This window comes from Pyrgilauda ruficollis, unplaced genomic scaffold (genome assembly GCF_017590135.1).
Source record: "Pyrgilauda ruficollis isolate IOZ18807 unplaced genomic scaffold, ASM1759013v1 scaffold34, whole genome shotgun sequence".
Lineage (NCBI taxonomy): Eukaryota > Metazoa > Chordata > Aves > Passeriformes > Passeridae > Pyrgilauda > Pyrgilauda ruficollis.
Genome location: NW_024524822.1, coordinates 3,237,785 through 3,252,891, shown reverse-complemented (window position 1 = coordinate 3,252,891; position 15,107 = coordinate 3,237,785). Strand labels below are relative to the sequence as shown.

The following is a 15,107-nucleotide window of genomic DNA, read 5'->3' as shown; positions in this document are numbered from 1 at the left end:
TAAGCAAAGCAAAGAACAACCAGATTGTTTCTTCCTACAACTGCCCTCACAAAATAAAAACTAACAGGCTTTTTCCCTTTCTTCAGTGGTAGGAACAGAGCTCAGTAATATTCATAGAGTCCTACAGGCTCAGAGCCAGAGAGGACAGTGTCAGGAGTGGTGTATTTCTAGGAATAAGTAGCTAATGGCTTTATTCCTATAATAATGCAAAATGCTTTTTCTGTTCTCTTCTTGACTACTGTGACACTAAATGCATCCGTGGTTTTGGCAACATGATCTAATTTTTGTCTCCACAGAGGTCCAGAGGCTTCCAAGACCTGGTGATGGTTGGGGATTGATCATGCATGACCTACACCATGGACTGTATTCATCAACACCATGGACTGTGCTCTTCTAAGATACATCTGATTGAAGGAGATATGGAAGAAAGGAACACAAAAAATATCTGATTTGTCCTCAAGGACGAAATTACTTCAAAAAATTAAAAAGCAGTTGCCTGGAAATCCAGCTGAAATCTAGAACAGTAAAACATCTGCAGGCATAGCACCTGGCAGCAGGAGAGAGCATCTCTGGGGGATTAACAACAGATGATGGAGGATACTGAGCTGAACTCGGGGAACACATTTTCGTTCAGGCAGCCCAAGCTCCTTTTCCCTTAGAAAATTCTTACTGAAGGCAGAAAAACATTAGGGCCAAACCAAAGCTCCTGTCTTGCCCTTGTTTTGGGAAAAGGCAGTCTCCACTTCAGCAAAGATTTCTGTGACATCTGGGAAACCTTGAAGGAGGTTCTGTGGCAGAATCAACCTGGAGAAGTGTGACTTGAGGAAACAAATTGGCAAGACCTCTTTTGCTAACTCCTGAAGTCAGGCTTTAAGATCCAAAATAGTCTTGGGGCTCTTGTGTGTTGCACCAGAAAATTATGCAAACTCCATCTCTCCTTTCTTCCTAAGCTGCCTGAGCACAGTGCAAGAGGCAGCTTTTTGTACCGAAATACAGATCCCTCCTCTGGAGTTCAGAAATGAAAGGATGCCTGAGATAACACAGGTGGTTTAGTGAGCGCTGGGAAGCATGTACTAGAGCAGGTCTGGATAAGCAGGTAGCTCCCCATCTCCTTTACCAGTTTGAGGAGAAGCTGGAAAATCATCAGCAAAGTGAGTGAAGACTTATAGAGGCCAGCAAGCAGACAGGCAGGATATACACTTATCTGTGATAGGCAGCCTTGGACCTCATGAAATAAAGAAAAAAAAGAGATAAAGAGATCCAATTCATAGCACAGGGCACATCCTCAAACAAGGCTTTGAATGTCCGAGCAGGGTCATCAAAGTGCTGGGGACAGACACTGGAGGCAGTTTCCTGTTTTCAGCCAGGACGCAGTGATTGGCATCGGCATAGTCTTCTTTTGTGCAGTAACTACCATTTTTTTAAAAGGCCAGACAAAAAAAAGTATTTTTAAGCTCAGCTGTTTACTTAGGGATGTTTCCAACTATAACAAGCCTCATGCCACATAACTATTTGTCCAGAAAAAAAAAAAAGGGAAAAAAAAGGGGGGTGGGGTAAAAATGCAGAAGCATTGTCTCAGAGTAACAAATTCTTGGAGTGGAACAAGATTTGCATTTTAACCCCTAAAAGGTCTGTCCAGAGGTGTGCAGACTTTCAGACACAGCAAAGGCCAAACCCCAGGCTCACCAAAGTCAGCAGCTTCTGCAGAAGCAGGGTTTTACCACCACGTCACTTAATCGGCATCTCCAGTACTGGTGTTTATGTTCACACAGAGGAGAAGAAATGTATCCAGAGGTTTCTATCACAAAAAGGGAAATAATTCCACTGCAGATCACATGAACTCGGTGGCTGAGTGACCGCAGAACCTGCTCCATTTATTTCTATGGGAGTTTCACCTTTGGCTTCAGTGGGAAGAGAGTGAATAATATGGCCTGCTTCCAGGATATCTGCTAATCTCTTCTTTAATATTGAAGAAGGGAGAGACAGAGATATTTCCTGCTACAGTAAAATATTCAAGAGTTACTTTCCTTCCTGGATGTTCTGATTGAAAGGAGGAAAACCATTACATGGAGCTTGGGCAGACCTTTCAGAATAAAGTCAGAATATCAATAAATGGTGACGTCTTCCTTCAATGAAATAAAACAGACACCTTGGAAATGAATGCAGTGTGGGTGTCGCAATCTACTGCGGAACATCCAGGGGCCTCGCAGGAGGCTTTTTTTCAGTGGAATATGACAATCATGTCTGAGCATCTCCTGAGCAGAGCAGGCAGGGATAATGCCTTTGCAGAGTGAGGCTCCCTGGTAATTCAACTGCTTGTGGAAATGCATTCCTGGGTGTGACTGGCTTTCTTTGTGTGGTGGGACTCGGCTCCTCGCTATGATATAGCAGTCGGAGCACCAGAATTATGCAATTGATCTGCCTGCTGCAGACAGATACAATTACAATTCCCTCGCAGAGCCCGGCACTGAAATTTGATATTTCACCTCCAAGAACATGAGTCTTTGTCACTTAAGAGAAAGGATATTTCCCATAGCTGGCAGTGTTAGCAAGACCTTGTCTGAGCTATCACTGCCAAAGTGGCCATCCCCAACGCTGGCAACCAGGCATGGCCAACAGGACCCAACACAGCTATCTCTAGCTGGCAACCAGGCATGGCCAACAGGACCCAACACAGCTACCTCTACCTGGCAACTAGGAATGGCCAACAGGACCCAACACAACCCTTCCCAGTGCTGGCAACCAGGCATGGCCAACAGGACACAACACAGCCATCTCCAACCCCGGCAACCAGGAATGGCCAAAGGACACAACACAGCCATCTCCAACCCTGGCAACCAGGTATTGCTGTAAGAGCACTAACACATATGTTCTCTTCCTACTTCACCTTGTTTCCCTCTCTGGATGGTTGGATAAAACAGTGCCAAGAAGATTTTGACATTATGCAGATTTACCAGCTTAACTTGGAAACTGTTCAACTGAAAGTCTTGAGATTTCTGTCACACAAGGGAGTAACCATTATGACCATGAGAAAGGTGGGCAGCATGGCCCCTTGAGGCACCTGGCACACTTGTTTGGGAGGAGGAACACAAGAGTAAAAACCCAGAGGTGCCATTCTCCAGGGAAAACAAACTGCTTGTTTGTGCATGCAGTTGTATGTTACTGCAAAGGAAGGTCTTGTGCTCAGCCTCATCCTCAGCACAGTTGTTGTTGAGTCACAAAGGATGCTCTCAGGATGGGAGTCTGACCAGCTGTGGAAGCCTCTCAGATCCATGGAGAGTAATGTGTGAGGGATGCAACAAGCAGAGGAGTAGCTCTTCTGCTGGACTCTCATTGTAGCTGTGTCCTAAAAACTGAAGCTGGATTGAGCTGGGTTGGAGTCACTGGCCTAGGGAAAAATGCAGGCAAATACCACTCCAGCCCACATTCTCCCCCACAAAAAAGCATCTGTCCTTTGTATTTTGCTGCCTGAGATGTCTGCTCTCTCTGCTCTGTGGCTCAGCTGGACTTCCTAGGATTGCACTATTAATGATGACAGTCTGAAAATCACTTTAAGAGACTTTACGAGGATTCTGTGATTACTAACTTGCCAAATGAGTGCTTAGACATTTCAGAACATGCAGCCACACTTCTGCGAGCTGCAGGAAACAGTCAGCATCAAAGTATTTGCCTTAAGCTGAAGGAGTCACACAAATATCATCTGAATAACCCCGGCCAGTAAATTCATGACTATTTGCCATGAAATTCTGTTATAGAACCTCAGCTGCTTTAACAACAGCAACAGTCTTTCCCAAGCTCCTTGGTCAATGCTTTCACCTTATTGATGCCCTGGGAGATGCTGAGTTTCTCTTGCAAGGTGGCTCTGTTTCTCCCATGCTGTTGTTCTAGTGAAAGCCCTCGGCAGGGTCAGCCAAGGCCTATTTAATGCTGGTGAAAGAAGGCAAAATCACCATTAGCTGCTGCATGGGGCCACGGTTTGGGCAGCCAAAGCTGTGTTCCTGTGCAGTAGTATGAGGAAGGGAGGGGGAGAGGATGGGAGAGCTCTCAAAGCATGCCCACAATGAATATGGATGGTCATCCATCAATTTATTTTAAGCACATTACTTCTCTGTCAGAAAGGGAAAAAAGGAAAAAGAAAGAAAGGAAAGAAAAGACATATAAAATTAGGTTTGTGTCACTCATTTAACACTGCAATTTCCCCAGAGGATTATGCACCAAACAGAGATAGCAAGCTCATGAATATTAATCATTTCCCTGAATGCAATGCAGCCCGCCAAACAATAAGATTAGGGGAAAGTGCTATGCTTAATTTATGGATAATGGGAGAGGTAAAGGATAGAGCTCCCACAAAGGTAAGGCTCACAGCTGGAGGGAGAGGCCTCTGAGGAGGAGGAAGACAGATCCAGATTTGTAAGGTAGCAGAAAAACATTTGGGGCCAAGCAGGAGCAAAAGAAAAGGTGTTTAAGGATCATTGTCAAATTAAAATCATACTTCTCCCTGAACAACCACTGGTGACTAATGTTTCAAGCATGCCAGAAATTGGTGGTAAATTCAAGAGTTAGATATATTTATTTTCTCTTTGCCTCTGCTCTCTGTCTTTTCTTTGTATTTTATATCCCTGAGGCCCTGATCCCACACAACACTGAGATGTGTGTCTAACCTGAAACATTCCCATTCTTCAGGGTGACCACTCCCATCTGGAAGTTCAGTGGAAGCACTGCCCTGTTTTGCTGTAAAAAGGCTTTAGCCAAGAGTCCCTCATAAGTAAAGGAGATAAAGTATAGCAATAATAACACCAATAAGATGTGACTGAAACCCCTATAAATTACCTGGCAAACTTAAGGGGAGATAGAAGTTCTGGAGCTACTTCCCAGCTGTGTTTCAATGTGTCTATCAGTCTTTACTCATCTCTTTTCATATTACTTTCTCTCCCCCTCCCTCCCTTTTTATTGATCTCTGCATCTTTTTTATTATATCCTTCTCTTTCTTCAGCACTGGTGAGCTAAATCAATGCATAATGCACATCCCACTACACAAAAGGAATGCAAATGAAAGCCGGGCTCTTTTTCAATGTCCCACATATATCTGGGTGTGCAGCGCTGGTGTGTGGGAGAGTGCACGCCAAGGACAAGGTGCTCAGCTGTGCCTCAGACACCCATTTCTCAGCACTCCGCTGGGAATGGATCAAGTGCTAAGCCCCGGGTTCCCACCACTGTGAATCATAACTCTTACAAATGGGGTCTGTTTTACACAGGACACGTCGGGTTGAACTTGGCTGAGATCCGCGGTAACCACAAAAATCTGTTATCCCCAGAGTGATCGGGGCAAGGTGAAAGGAAAGCAGCCCAGAGGTAGGAGAGGGGTGCATCAGTCACACAGACATGGCTTGGAATCACCTGTCTCCTACTAATCAAAAGGCAAAGTGAAACTTTCCCCATGGGACCAAATTCTGTGTGGAAAAAAGAAAAATATGCAAAATCCACTACAGGAAGCGGCTGGGGGTGGAGGGGGGAGAAAAGGTAGAGATGATAAATTTCACGATGGGGAAGGGCGAGAGTGCTGCAGAACTTAAAAAACGGAGCACTGCCAGATGCTTCCATTAATTAATTAATTAATCTCACTGTCACTCTTCAGCATGTTGCAGGAAGAAAATGCTATTAATCTTTTCTGTTTTCTGTTGCTCAGCTTTGTGCTTGGAGAAGGCCAGGACAGCCTGACAGTGAGACCACACAGTTTTCTTCCCTGCCTCCCTCCTTCCTTCCCCCGCGCCCCTCCTCCCTGGCAGAGCAGATTGATCCACTGTTATCTGATTAGAGAGGAAAGAAGGAGGAAAAACAAAAGCAAGACTAAAAATAAAAAGAAGTGTAATTTTATTACAGGCACTAGTGCATAGTGTCTTGAGAGCCTTGTACCATTTAGTCAAAGGAAAGTTGGACCAAGTAAAAAAGCCCATAAACCCCATGATCCTAAAAGTCAAAGGGAGTGAGAGAGGCAAAGGGACACCTGCAAACAGGCTGCCTCCATCCCTGGAAATATCCAGAACGCAGCTGAACATGACCCTGAGCAACATGCTCCAACTTTGAAGCTGGTTCTAACTTTGAAGTTGGCTCTCCTTGGACCAGAGACCTCCAGAGACTCCTCTGAACCTAAATTATTCTGTGATTCATGTCTCTGAATCTAAAGCCTGGTGGTGCTTGCGGGCTCTGTTGTATTTTTCTCCTACCAAGTGAGGTGACTTGCGTGGTCTCTGCTTTAGGAGGCAGGAGCCCACTTGGGCTTTGCTATCAAACCTCCTCCTCTGGAACCCGCCCACGACGCCCCTTCAGCCTCGTCTTTAGCAAACAAAATGTTTAGCAGTTCTTTCCAGCCACGTGGGACCCAATCCTGCAGACAATTTGTGACAAGCATTGCATTCACTGTTGTGGTTAGATTTGCTGAAGTCTAAAGAATGCCTTGTGGTAGTTCAGAAACACGCCTGGAAGAAAGCATTTGCAAGATCAAACCCTGAGGCCCCCGATTCAACAAAGCCTCTGAACATGTGTTTGAGGCTCACTGAATTCTTTGGTGAAGGGGAGTGATTCCCGGGGCTCTGAAGAGCTACATAATACAACAAGAACATCACTGAAAAAATAACACTCTCTGAAATAACTGCTTGTTGTTCTACAGGATTATAACATGTGTTAGCCTTGTAAACATGGAAATAAATTACACTTATTTTTCTGTGCTCCTGAAACCAGGACCCAAGAATTCTGTATTTTCCAGGAAAACACCCCACCAATATCAAAGAAGACTTTTGTTCAGCTTAAGGCAGAGGATTAGGTGTGACATTGTTAGATTGTGGAGAATGCTGAATTTCTGCTCTTTTTTACTGTTATTTATTATGTAATATGTACAGCCACTCACTTTCCCAACATCTTTATATTTTCTGGTGAGATTTTAATGCTTGATATACCAAGCAGAATATAAATCAGCACTGTTCATTTGTCTGAAAGACAAACTGGCAGTGTCTCTTTAGCTCTTGGGGTCATAATTCACGTGGTCCAGCCACCACAAGAGCCATTGAGATGTGTTTCACAGGTGTTAGCTCCTCTGAACCTGTCCTAGAGGCCTGAAGGCTGTGTTTGCCTGAAAACAGCAGTGGGGCTGCCCTCACAGACCCTGCAGAAACACTGAGCCCATCACCACCACAGCAGTCACACCAGCTCAACTTTTGAAGTCGCACAACCAAACATTTTTAAGGTCTCTGTTCCTGCACCTTCCCTTTGATTCAGCTAATTTGATTCATCTGAGTCCCTATATTCAATATTTCACAAGGAATTTGATATAATTTGTTTTGTAATCGAGGATCTGTGCAAACCACAACCTTCCAAAGCCCGTGACAAACAAACAACTTTTTTGCCCCTGGAATTCCCCTCTCCTTTCCAAAACAAGCAAATCTGAAAACCCACTTCCTCTGTCATGGAGTAGAAAAATCTGTATGTTTTAGTTGCTTCATTTTCTAGTCAGACTGCTGTCAGGCAGCCTTGTTCCACACTCTCAGGAAACCCTGTTGCTGTTCCTGGAGTTGGATGGTGGATGAATGGTTGGATGATGGGGGGTGGATGACACAACTGGACTCCATGATCTTAAAGGTTTTCCCGACATAACCAATCCCATGTTTTTATATAAAGGCATAAAGCAGAGTGTTGCATACCCCTAGGACATCACTGTGTGGTCCAAGGCTTGGGATACCCCACTCTTACTCCTGTCCATGGACTTATTTGGAGCATTTTGCAGCTCCCACCCAACCCACATCACCTGGTTTCCTGGAAAACTGATGGGCACAGGGGAGGACCTGGGTCATGTCCTAATGTAATGCTGGGATGTGGTCAAAACACAGACCTGGACCAAGGAATTCAGCCCTGCTGTGGATCAGGGTGATGCAGACACAACCATCCAGCACCAGCCCAAAGCCTTGCTGGAACCGGCCTCACACCACGCGTGATGTCTGGGGAACCCAAAACATTTGCGTAAGTGTTTATCCCACTTTCAAAATATTATGACTAAAATCTTGCAGTGCTTGAGGCTCTAAGGCAGCAAGTTACTTGAAACACAAATGTAACTCCAAGACCACCAATTGTCGCAATTAGGTTCGACAATAAATTTCCCTGATTTCAATAGAACTATTTACATATGTAAATAAGTACATCACCAAATCAGGCTTCAAGTCTCACTCACAATGTGGGAAGCTGAAGTTAAAATGTAGCTGTTGTGATGAGCCAAGCAGTCCCGTTTACCACCCAAAGGAAACATGGTGCCTGTGAGGTCCATTCTGCGTTGCTCCAGGCACAAGAGATAATGGTCAAATTGCCAAAAAGAGCAAATTTCAGATTTGCAAACGCTACAGTATCTGCTGAGGACTGATGCCCTGAGCTGAAGGCATGGGATCACTACATGGGGCAGGGTGTTTGCTTGGGCAGTCCAGATAAGGAATCTCATAAAATGTCTTGAGAAAAAGCCGACCCTTTATAAACATTAACTTTGGTTCCTGAAGCCCTGCATGTTTTGTTCTTTTCCCAGACCTCACAGACCCCTGGGTGGAAAAAGCAACCCCACAACGTGGGACTACTCCACAGAAGGTGCAGTGTAAATTGGTCTCCATTTCCCTTCTCTGTCCTCAGCATTCCTAGAGAGTTTAATAAATATGTAAATCTCGAAACTGCAGCCCCGATAGCTCGAGCATCTTCCGGCCATTGTGCTTACAGGTTTTGCTAATCAGAGCAAACCAGGCTTGCAAATGAAATCTGATTAAGTAGTTTTCACCTCTGAAAAAGGGGATTAGCCAGACCTTTGATCCTCAGATATTGATTTGCAACTCAAAGGAGGTGTGACCTCAGCTGGACTTGCTTCTGGTCTCAGTCCCTTCCCCTTTCACTCCTCCTCCTGTTTACCAGAAAAAAATCAGTTCATGTCTTCTCACGTAGTCAGATCTAAAGCCTATTGAAGCCAGTGGAAAACCACCCACTGACTTCAATGGGCTTTGGATCAGTCCCACAATGGCTGACTTAGCCCTAAGTCCTGGGCTGTTTCAAAGCCAGCAGAACCAATTTCCCATCAAAATGACCAGAAGCTGGGAAGATATGTTCACCTTTCAAACCTACAAATTCCACCTTTTTTCTCTCTCCCATGACAACTCTTCAGCTGGAAATGCTGAAAGTACTGCTGGTTTTTCCCTTGCACTCTGTGCTGGGCTGTTGCCCACCGTGGGTCTGAGGGCTCTGAGCCAGACTTACCGATGCAATTAAAGGACAACTCCTGCAGGCAGAACAGGGAACAGCCATCACCGTTTATCTTGTTCATGTCATCACATTCTTCCCCCAGTTCTCTGCAGGCAAAAAGCAGTCAGCAGGCAAAGTAACATCAACCTCATGGTCTGTGTAACCCCTCTGAAGAACCCCAAAGCCCTCATATCTTGTACAGCAGCTTTGTGTGGCCAACCCCTAAAATACCTCTCCCTTCCTCCTTAAGGGAGCCTCCTGGCTTCATCCTTTTCATCATTCCTGGTTCACAGGCTTGCCTGGCCAGCTCCCTGCTGCACATGTGGATACCACTTGCTGTCCTCTGATGAGGATATGAACAACTTCCTTCATAGCTGGTGTGGCTGTAGCTCAGCAGGTGGGGAAAAAGAGAACAGGAATCTCTGAAACTCTTTGTATTAAATCTGGAAGGGCCAGGCTTCCAGATTTCTGGAAGACCCCAGCATGGGAATAACAAGGCATAAAGCCTGGAGCGTGGCTATTCCAGGTGGCAGAACTCAGAGGAGAGCAGTCAACAGGGAGCTAGGGGTGTTGGGGACGGGCTCCTGCCTCATGCCAACCCACACGGCTGCGGCAGCGTGTGGGAGAAGAGTGGGAACCAGATGAGAAAGGGGCTGCCACAGCTGCAAGTGGGGCCACAACCAACCAAGCTGTGACACAGTCTGGTTCCTGCTCGCTCCTGAGGCAGCTCAGCTATTGTTTGACACTTGCTGCAAAGCCACAAGTGATGTTTGAGGAATGTGCAAACATAACAGTAGCAGAAAAGTTATGTAAAGCAAAATTAATCTGTCTTTCTCCACCTCTCTTTCCAGGATTGCCCTGGATTCATATGTTGTTTGATTGTTTTCTTTGCTTTCCTTGCCTGTTGGGCCTCTTCCTGCAAATATTTGCTGCCAGGTATATCATCTGACAGAGTTGTGCTCTGTGATTGCTGATCAGCATTATTTCAAGCAAATAATACTGGCTGGATTAAGCACTTGCTTATTGTTACTTCCATAGTTTAAATAATTAAATTACCTAATGCCAGGAAGCTTTGAAGCAGCAGCCTTAAGGGCCAACATAGTAAAGGAATAAACTCTAACATAGTTGTGAAGGATTGTTTTACATTTTCAATGGCCTGGGGACTGGTGAGAGAGTGATTGAGAACATGCAATTCCCAGCACTCTTCCTCCGAGGCCAAATCTATCACTTCCAAATGCATCCCAGCTCTGGTGGTCAGTCAAACAAGGGGTTGCACCAGGCACTTGGCCCCAGCACGTGGCAGGGTTTTACCCAGCTGCCACACACATGGGACAGCATGGAAGGCTGTGTGAATTTTTCCAGCTTCAGGTCTGTGCAGGAAATGTCACACCCATGTATAAAGATACAGATACATGGGCAAACAGCATAAACAGCACAGAGCGTCCTTGCCTATCGATCCTGCTGTCTGGACTCCATTATCTGTATCTCTGTCTGTATCTCCTGGTGCCAGGAGAGAAGGGCCTACATTACAATTAAATGTCATCATCCCGGTAATCATCAAGCACATGAGTCATTATCTACAGATGAGAGCCAGCCTAACCTAAGGAGACATCAGAGGTCATCAATTCCTTCCTAGCCTCGGATTCTGGCTGAGGAGATGTGCCCAGATTTATCTGTTTGCTCACTCCAGACTTACATTTGGATAATCCCATCTCCACAGTATCCACTCCCAGAGACATAAACGAGGGCGGGGGACGGCTCGCTCTCCTCCATCCCGGACACAATGACCACCTGGTATCTGTACGTGGTCCTGTCGCTCAGCTCCCTGCCAGACAAAAGGAAAGTCAGTCACTCATACAACAAAGGCAGCAGCAGCAAAGGGCAGAGAAAGAGGGACTGGAGCTGTGGCTGCCATAAAAGGAAGGTATAGTTCAATCAGCTCCTCCCAGTGATCCTACCTTGTTTTGACGTGATTAATTTTTGGTTGGGTGTCTTTTTTTTGTGAGCACAACCAGCACTACCTTTGTCTATGCTTGATTTATGCACAACTCTGATATAGGTGCAGTTCTTGACCACCTGACAGCTAAACCATTTCCTGATGAAAACAATTATTTTGGTGTGTTGCTGCTTACATCTCCACCTGCTGCAGAGATGGCATTGCAGTGACACCGTGGCAGTGCCAGCCCTCACCATGAGCAGTGGGAAACACTGAGATTATCACCAACAGACAACAATACTTCAACACCTGAAGAACCAACCCTGTTCCTCACTGTGTTCAGCCTTGGACACTTCTGTTCCATGTCAGGGACAGCAAGTCTGTGCCACAGCTAATTTAAGGAATTTAAAATACCCTGTTATTCATTATTATTATAAATACTCATTATTTCCTGAGCAGCCCTGAGCTCAATCCAGCTGCACCTGGAGCCAGTGGGAATGTGATGATTAATGTAAGCTGAGGATGTTTCAGTGATGGACAAATAAGTTATCTACATCACATATGGGCATTAAAACAGAAGAATTAAAAAGCTGGTTTCTTCCAGAGCAAAAAATAGGATCCACACCACAGCACAGGATCAGGGTATTAGCATTGAAATATTTACAGAAAGAATTAGCGAACTGTTGCATATTGATGCAAAGCCATAATTACCTAAAACCTGTGCATCTGTAAATGAGGAATAATATTTTTCATATGTAATATGGGAATAATATAATCCTAATAAAAATGTTTGGCTCTTTTACACTATCAAGACTCAAGACCTTCCTCAAAGAAACTCATTTGTGGTCCTCATTGTGCCGATTTGTAAAGCCATGGAGTGGCCAAGGCAAAATGATTTGCTCAAAGTCATCAATCAGGTTAATTGCAGAGCAGGAAAGGCAACCCAGCTCTTCCCTAAGCCCGCCAGTCCTGTGCTCACTGTGCTCACATTGCCCCAATTACTGACAGCAATATACATGGCTTTTTGTCACAGGAACTTGGTCAAAAAGCATCTACTAATGAAGTGTGTACTACGAGGAGATAAATCTACTACGCAGAGCAGCAAAGCCATTGAAGTGGATATCAATGAGTTACTGAAATCTTCAGGTTCATGAAATAAGTATCTCCTTACAACATTCATTAAATTAACAAGCATGACTTAAACTCCAATATCCCACATTATATTTTACAACAAAGCTGTTTCTCATGGGTACTGTGCCTGCAAAAAAACCCAAAAAAACTGGCTTTGAATGAATTGCACGCCAAGAGCACTGGGATCTGACTCTTTGTTACTGCACATGGCACTGGAATGGGAGTGCAACTCAGTGGAAGGAAAACAGGACTGGCTTTCTCATTCCTTCTGCACCTGATTCCTGTCGGCAACAGTCCGTGGCTCCTATTAGCTAAATTTGAGAGTTCATGTAGCACAAACAGTATCTTAATTCACCTACAGGCTGGGGAGATGTCTACCCAGATATTGGTAAGACTGTTTATTCAATCAAAGTGAAAAGTTTCAAACTTCTGCCCCTTGGGGTTTGTTTAACGCAACTGTTTTTCTGGGGGAAAAAAGAAATTATAGGAAGTAACTAAAGTGGTCAAACACACACTGTAGTAAAATAATGAGGGTTTTCCTCTAGATTTCACTCCCAGATAAATCCACTTACTAAGATGGGAGGTTTTTATATATACTGATGAAATCAAAACAGAGCCAAGCTTTGATTATTAAAGAGCAGTTATTTCTCAAGTTCTGTCTCAAAACCATCTTAATACCATTTGTAAAATATTTAAGATTAACAAGTACACTTGTAGGAATGTGGATTTTGTCACTGGGGATCTGCTAACCACAAAAAAAAAAACCCAAAAGATTCAATTTTTGAAAATGATAACAATGAACATTTGGGGCAGCTGCAAAATAAATGAGGCCATGATGCTTTCTGATGCACTGAGATTATAGTCCTGAGTGCAAAACAGGAGCTTGCAGATTCTGATTTTTGGTGTGATTTCCACCAATACCTCCAGGTGATGAGGCAGCTAAAAGCAGTGAGTGCCCCCTGCACATGGCTTTTACTGGAGGGAAGTATTTGTGTGCACATGTGAGCAAAGGGACAACAGGAAAAGCTCATACTTGTTTGGAAGTTGGCAGAATACAGTGGAGGAAAACCTAGAATCAAATCAAGCACAAGGAGAATGTGGTGGTTATGAATTATGAGGTGGCTGGAGATGAATGTGTACATGGGTGAATAAGACAGAAAATTGGAAATTAAAGTTATTAGGTGGGAAGAACTCTGACCTATTTAATTGTATGGCTTAAGAATGGAAAACTTTGTATGGAGTACATTGGCTGCTGGCTGTGCTCTAACCCTGTCACCTGCTGCACATCAGGGAGGGGAGATATCCAACTGCAACCTGCTCAGAGATGGAATGCTCTTGGAACTTTGTGTTGTGACAGGCAAATGACCCTTCAAATTTAGCGACACAAAAAAAAAACACAACCCCAAAAAAACCCCCAAAACAAAACAAAACAAAACAAAAAAAAAAAAAACCCATTTATTCTCCAAAAAGAAGGTGAACAAAATCTCTGCCTCCTTACACATTATTTTCACATTCTGGTTCCCCTTACTCCTCAGCAGTAGAAAATAAGAGCTATTAAGTTATTTATGCTCATGACACCCCAATATCCTTGTTTTAGGTTAAAATACAAAGAAAGGAGAGAGAAATGCCTGGGGATATGTGGTCCCTTTAGAGCAATGGCAGGTCTCCAGAGAGGCCAGTCCTCCTCATCCACATCCCAAATCCCCTTCTGAGCACCTGAAGCTTCACAGTTTTCACTGCACTGGGGAACAGCAGGGGAGCCCCAGGATGTGACATCCAGGGCAGCACCAACAAACCAGCAGTGCCCAGAGGAGCTCGGAAATGGGATGTCTGCTCCAGAGGGGCTCCACACACGCAGAGCTGGAGATGTGGTTGGACTGGAACATCAAAAAAGCACCTCAGAAACTCAAAACTGAAGCCAGCATGGTTTCAACTCACCTTGGCCAGACACAACGAGTGACAAAAAGCTGACTGAGATGCATGTGGCATTTCACGATTCAACAACTGGAACGTGAGATACTTATATCCTCCTGAACTGTTACATGTGTCATATTGGCAGCAACTGAGAGTTTTGGCATTCCTTCACAGTGCCCACATTTTGGAGAAATATAGCTGCTAAAGGGATGATATGTGCAATACCCCAGGCAGTGATCCAGTCTCATAGTGAGGGAGGGAGGAAGGAATGCAAGGGGAAGGGTTTATTCCCTCTCTACAGATATAGGATAGCAAGGCTGATAGTTCAGAGATGGAGATGTCAGCAAGAGAAGCTGTGCTCCAAGTGGTGAAAAAAATGTGTTTTTTGACCATTTAATTCCTCTGCCGCCTTCCCTGGGAGCTGGTGGCACAGTGACAGCAACAAGGGGCCCTTTCCACTCTGCTGCCAGGCAGGACCCAGCACACGGCGGCTCTGTGAGGTGCAACTTAAGGAAGTGAGAGAAAAGAACATCTTTAACATCAAGGATGTGAACAAACACTCTTCAAATGTATATCGACGGTCTTTTAATGACCTTTTCTAGAACTGAGTAAGCCGCATTGATCTCTGCAGCTTCCGCCTGTGGGGAGGCAGCCTTATTAAAAAGCAATGACTCAAGCCCTCTGCTTAGAGGGGGAATTAGGACGTGCCGTGTGAAATACCACAAGGGCAACTTTCCTGTCTGTTGTGGCAAGTGACGGATCCTGGGTCAGGGATATAGAACCCTCTAATTCTTTTCCTGTTTTTACTGGAGAGGCTGGGCAATGGAGTTAATCTTGCTCTCTCTCTCCCTCAGGCAAGGGACCCCTG

General features: G+C 44.7%; 1 protein-coding gene across 1 annotated transcript in view; it reads right to left on the bottom strand.

Moving 5' to 3' along the window:
• The window catches only part of PAPPA (pappalysin 1), a 174,957-nt gene that overhangs the window by 73,933 nt on the left and 85,917 nt on the right, over nt 1-15,107 (bottom strand). Inside the window, exons 8-9 of the mRNA XM_041474999.1 lie at nt 10,955-11,083; nt 9,274-9,365 (exon numbers count right to left, since the gene is read on the bottom strand). Of these exons, the coding sequence (XP_041330933.1) occupies nt 9,274-9,365; nt 10,955-11,083 (221 nt within the window). The remainder of the gene's footprint in view (nt 1-9,273; nt 9,366-10,954; nt 11,084-15,107) is intronic.